Source organism: Ostrinia nubilalis, chromosome 17 (genome assembly GCF_963855985.1).
Source record: "Ostrinia nubilalis chromosome 17, ilOstNubi1.1, whole genome shotgun sequence".
Taxonomy (NCBI): domain Eukaryota; kingdom Metazoa; phylum Arthropoda; class Insecta; order Lepidoptera; family Crambidae; genus Ostrinia; species Ostrinia nubilalis.
The window spans coordinates 5,417,046-5,423,057 of NC_087104.1; the positions used below are offsets into that span (position 1 = coordinate 5,417,046).

At 33.3% G+C, this 6,012-nt stretch overlaps 1 protein-coding gene across 1 annotated transcript; it reads left to right on the top strand.

Moving 5' to 3' along the window:
* The first annotated feature begins 1,540 nt into the window (after positions 1 to 1,540).
* LOC135079919 (THAP domain-containing protein 5-like) lies at positions 1,541 to 5,811 on the top strand. Its single transcript, XM_063974548.1, has 6 exons — positions 1,541 to 2,282; positions 2,517 to 2,761; positions 2,983 to 3,036; positions 3,445 to 3,597; positions 4,069 to 4,155; positions 4,275 to 5,811. The coding sequence occupies exons 1-6, from the start codon at positions 2,182 to 2,184 to the stop codon at positions 4,400 to 4,402; spliced, it is 768 nt and encodes a 255-aa protein (XP_063830618.1). The 5' UTR covers positions 1,541 to 2,181; the 3' UTR covers positions 4,403 to 5,811.
* The last annotated feature ends 201 nt before the right edge of the window (positions 5,812 to 6,012 follow it).

The window sequence follows — 6,012 nt, forward strand, 5'->3', positions numbered from 1 at the left end:
TGGGCGACGTTCATGGGGATACAGATCCAACACGAAGAGGCCCCTTTACTTTTTTTTTTTAGTATGTAAAGTGTATATTCTGAACAGATACATTAACTTAAAATGACTTAAAAACTAAAATTTAAAAATTACTAATTATAAAAACTATTTACAAAATAAAAAATACTTGACCCCCAGCGCCGCAGTCAGGAATGGTGCCCAAAAGGCTGGCAGCATTGCCACGTTGAATGGCCAGGCTAATTCTCTGACCAAAATAGCTGCCAGCCTTTTGATCACCGGTCACCTCGGTGAGCCTCTTTGCCAGTTCCTTATAAAAGGAACGAGCGCTTGGACCCCATGGTCCCATAGTCTCAACCCCAAACGGCACAAATATATAACTCTCATTGAGAGCTGCATATTTGCGCCGCTTGGAGCACTCAGCCGAGGCCGCCGCCGCGCCTTTACTTATTTATTATTATTTATGAATCAAGATCGGAACCTAATTGGGAGTAAGGCTTACCTAATTAATTTGTTGGTAGTAGGTATTTTAAAAGTTTCATAACACGAAAGTCATAATATTCAAAAGTTTATCGACGTAGTACCTTTTTCCTTTTACTCAAAAATATCGATTCTCCTTGAATGTACCTACGGTTGCCGTGCCCAAAAGCAAAGCTGCACAGTGGGTTGCGCAAGCTATACAAGGCCTGCATTGTGGGCGGCGCTTGAATCAGGCGCCTACGCACCGTCTGATTGCAGTTCACTAAATAAATCGATTAATCACAGCTTTTACACCGTTATTGAGTGTGCTATTTAAGATCTTTAGAAGAAATTATAATTACTTATTTAGTGAGGTAGGTAGGTTTGATAATCGTAGTAGGTAGGTAAGTACATAAAGCTTGCAAAGTTAAGCACAAAGGATACGACTACTCATACTTACATTTTTTTACACAAAAAGAAAACAAAGAAATGTAATCAGTCAGTCATGATGATTTTGCCACTGCGCCTATCTAATTTATCGAATTCACCATTAAATTCCAAATATTATGCGCCTTGATTGATGTTATTGAACTCCACTGCAGCCTCAGCCCGTCAGCCGACAGAACCTTCAACAACGACAAAATTGTAATTTAAAATAGTGTGTCGTCGTAAAACTACTTTAATACCTATGCGATAGTTTTTTTTATGGGAGTCAAGTAGTAGGTAACAACTACCATACAATATCTATGATGACTATTTAATTAAAATACATCATCACGCACGCTTCTGTTTAGAGCGCCAGATTTGCGCCAATCTATTATTTCAAATGCAAACTTTTTTACCGCTCAATTTTAAATGGATTTACTTCGCAGAATTAGACAGCTAGCGACATCTTTTGACATTAATTACAACTGAAGCATTTGAGTTCATACTGCCATCTCTATTACATAATTTGTACTAAAAGTTTCGGCCATAGACAAGCTGTAAAGTTTTACAGTATTTGAGGGAGAGGGCGTTGCTTGAGTCAAGTCGATAAAAAATGGCGGCGTGCGTCAGCCACTGCGCAATCAAGCACGGAAATCAGTGGGTAGACACTTCTCATACAAAAACTAGTCTCTATATGTAGCAATTGATATACAACCTTATCCCTTAAGCAATAAAGTGCATTTTGGATTGATTTTACTAAAGCAGGGGAACCCGCGGATCAATACCACCATACTAAAAATAATTGTTAGTGTCCTTATGTTGGTAGTATTGTTAGTTTGACAAATGAAAAAAAATGTCTGTCAATTGAGTTTGAGTTTTTAACCGGCGAATTGATTCGTGTGAAGTTATTTTCTCAGATTTGGTGCAATATTACTGTAAATAAACTTTTCTGTCGTTTACGTTGAGTTGATTAAGTTCCTCCGTATCGGGCGTGATAAAGTTTGCTGTTCAGTGTTATGTTTTTTGTGAGATAGAGACTCTTTTAAATAAGCTGTGTTTCAACTTCTACAGAAGTTTAAACTCTTATTTACTTTTCTGTTTAATGGGTATGTTATCTACTTACTTGAAATATTACATCTATTACAAATCTATTTTTCATTAAAAACAACCCTATGTGATGAAAATGTAAATGTACTTTCAAAACTGGTAAATGCATGAACCAGGGCATTGACACTGGTTGGAGAGAAATTATAGGCTTTGTTTAATTAATACCTATTTCATTTTAGGCTTCTACTGATAATGGAGAGTAGAAACAACAAGAAGTGCGTTATTTGTAATAAGAGGCGAAGTCGTGGTGGATCACCCTTACTTTTGAGTAGGTTTCCTCTGGATTCTGACCGGTGAGTTTCTAATAACACTCATTTATTACAAGATAATTTTACTGATTGTGTAAACTTAAAGGCTGGGATTAATATTTTTAATCATACAGTAAATAACCATAACCAATTTTTAATTTCAGTATTTTGTTTCGTACTCTGCAAATGAATTGCATAACAATACTAAAAGAAATTAGTTGATGAATAAATTTCAGTTTGTTATTCTTTTTCTTTTCTAATAGGTATTTCTTATTTCAGTTGTCGAATGTGGGTTAAAAATGCTGGCTTAGAAGACTTAGCATATGTACCTATTGAAAAGTTACACCAACTGAAGTTTGTTTGTGGTGGGCACTTCACTCCTGAATCCTTCAATGCCAAAGGAACTCGGCTGAAGAACTCAGCTATTCCAACACTGGAATTGAGCAATCCCATCTTGCCAGATGAAGTTTTGACAGAGTTTCCTCTTCATGTAAAAGACTCCAATAAAGAAAACCTCAAGACAGGTATGATGATGACTTCAATTATTTTTTTTAAATTTAATTTACTATCTATCAATTTTTCTGAATTATTTAGATGTCTTAATTAATTTTCTTTGGTTTCCAAAACAAACCAACCGAATGCAATTTAACAAGGTTCTTTCTTTGTAACCACAAACATGTGTTGTATGCTTATCAATAAATAATATATAATTTCAATTATTAATTATATCTATACTTTGTTACAGTTCTTTATGATCATTCATATTGCATTCCAAAGAAGTCAAATCCAGTTGAACGAGGTATGTTTATCTAAAATTATACTAATAATATAAAAAGGAAATATTTAATTGTTTGTTTGTATTTGATCGGCTCCGTAACTCGAGCCAAGATAGCCTAAAGTGCGGGTTAGAACCCCACAGCTTGAATATTGTAGTAAACCCACTCGTAACACAATTTAGCTTAGAATGTGTGTTGAGTTAGAGGGACTTTAGTAATTTGTGTAATACAAATTCTTCAAAAAAAGTACCGGACCAATTTGAAAAATTTTAGGCAATCTACATTAATTAGCCAGGTCAGCTAGTTTAATAATATTTATAAGCTAGTAATTTTTAATGTGAGCAAGACATGTACTAGACTGATTGTACCCTAAAGTTGGGTAAGAACATGACATTTTATTACCCAATTCACATTTCATTATCTGCTTTCAGTTCCCCTTACAACTACAACCAAACAACTAAATTCAACATGTTTGGGAGCTGTGGATATACCAGATTCTGGTATTTCTGCGAAAACAACTTTTGAACCTCTTCCTTCTACTTCCAATGCACCAGAACATATGACCTATAAACCCATTACTCATGGTAAGTGTACAAACTAATTATTTACCTTCTAAAATATGCCTTCCCTCAAACTAAAGAATGCCACCCTGGATGCGTTCTGCAGTCTGCAGTCAGGTCAAAATGAACTTATATGTACAACATTCTAGGTTTCTGTACATTTTATATTAATGCGATTTGACCGTGCGCATACGAACAAAGAACGCAAAGCACACGTGACTGATTGCCTTATCACGACCACTTACAGATTGTCTTGACATACCCGCAGACCGCATCCAGAATGCAGAACATTAAAACCTCTAAATGCCTTTAATTTAATATTATGTCATTGTTATTGAAGGTGGGCCCACGCTTCATATTTTATGAGAAGAGCTATCATTATCCTGTCTTTGCATTTTTTTAAAACTTGATAATGATTGATTGATTTGGAAATAATATGTTTCATAAAACAACAAAATAAATTTTAAACTAATTTGCATATTTATAATATTTCAGATGATAAAAACATTTGCCATCAAGATGCACAGGCAGAAATATTAGTCCACAGTTATAAAAGACCTAAGAAAAACATTGAAATGAAAGGTAAGATAAAACATACCTAATTTAAAAAACTAAGTAAAATTGCTGATTAATAAACCAATATTCAATTCAATTTGCTTTAATGTTGTTTTTTTTTACTAATGGAAATGTTTTTATTACAGACACTTCATCAACATTTACAATTAAAGAGAAGAGGCTTTGGCGACAGTTACAAAATGCAAAAAAAAACAATAAGGAATATAGCGAAGGTAGTTGCAGAAGAACACAACAGAAATTTTTTAAATATTAAAAAACTGAATAGTACCATTGTAAATCCAACATTCAAAACTAAGATGAGGGTGAAGTATGCTGCGCATGCTCTGAGTAATACCGTGGCAGCTATTTTAAAAATGATGGCATGGAAAGAAGTTTCTGATTGCAATGATACAGCATTTGTGATTGAACAGTTAGATAAACTATTTGATTGTACAAATGGTCCATCATCTTTAAATGACGTAAAGAAAGGGATCCGGGAAAATGTTTCCACATCAAGTAATCACATTGAGTCTTGGACCTTTTATACTGATAAGTTAAAAACCATAAAATTTATAACAGCAGAAAACACGATACTAAAAAATGTTAAATGCGTAAAGGGATATCAAATATCTATCAAATCCTTAAACGATATTTGGGAAAAGTTAAAGAATGAAGGGTTTAAATATATGAACCTTAGACAGTTTAACCAAGACTCTCTGGAAAACTTATTTGGAATCATTAGGCAACACAGTGTAACCAATAGAAATCCCACTATCACGCACTTTACTGCAGCGCTTAAAACAAGCATGGTTACTGGGCTGAAAGTGCCTCATAGCAGAAGTGCTAATTGTGAAGCAGACAACAATAAACATATGCTGGAATATAAAGACATTTTAAAAACTAATTTAAAAACAACAGAAATAAAAATTAATGTTCAAGATTCCACAGACACTGAATTTTATCCTGTGTTGTCTATCCCGGACCCTGAAAACTTAGAACAGCCCATTGAAAATTTGTGTAGCCTTGAAAACCAACCAGTAGTATATGTAAGCGGGTATTTAGCTGCCAAACTATTACAGAACAGTTCTTGTTTAATTTGTGAAGAGTGTTTGAGCGTGAAAACTCCTGTTGACAATGATTTGTATGCATATATATTTCTTCGCGAATGGTGGCATGATAAAAAAAGTCTCGTTTATCCAACAATTCAATTATGTACCACCGTAAATGAAGCTAAACAATTTTATCATGACCATATTGCCGACCAGATATATATGGAAAATGTTGGAAAATTCATTTTCTTAATGTTGAGTACAAATTGTAATTTTAGTTGGTTTAAATGTCAACAACATAATAAATAAATTTATGATAAGATGTTTAAAATATTAAGTTATCTTTTTCTAAGAAAAAGTTGTAAAATCATTAATGACAGCCTCATAAAAAGTGAAAACAATTTTGCTGACAAAAGTAAAAAAGCACAGCAACAAAGCATTGAAAAGTAATCTTAGGGCTGAGGTTCGATCAGCTGATAAGAAAATTAAAGATGTTTATAAATAAAAATCCTATTTTTTCTTAGAAAAAGTTGTGAAAATAAAAGTTTACAAAATTATCATTTCTGTACTTTGTTATAATTTTCAATAATTCCTCATGCCTACAACTGCTATGTCATGTTCAATACTTATTGTAATATACCTATTTTATTTCGAAATAAATAATTTACGTTACAAAACTTCGTTTTACTTACACATAGTATAAAATAAAAATAGTAATCATTAAAATATTGAAGGTTCCTATACTAGATATCGATATGCAATTACAACCCTAGCAAAGTATCGATAATCGATAAGTTATTACGAACGTCACTAATACTGTCAGAAAATAAGGCAT

What these genes read in the sequence shown, in the direction of transcription:
- LOC135079919 (XM_063974548.1), top strand. Translation starts at nt 2,182, where the DNA reads ATGGAGAGTAGAAACAACAAGAAGTGCGTTATTTGTAATAAGAGGCGA. An exon ending in TTTCCTCTGGATTCTGACCG is followed by an intron (nt 2,283 to 2,516) that starts GTGAGTTTCTAA and finishes TTCTTATTTCAG; the next exon opens with TTGTCGAATGTGGGTTAAAA. An exon ending in CTATAAACCCATTACTCATG is followed by an intron (nt 3,598 to 4,068) that starts GTAAGTGTACAA and finishes ATAATATTTCAG; the next exon opens with ATGATAAAAACATTTGCCAT.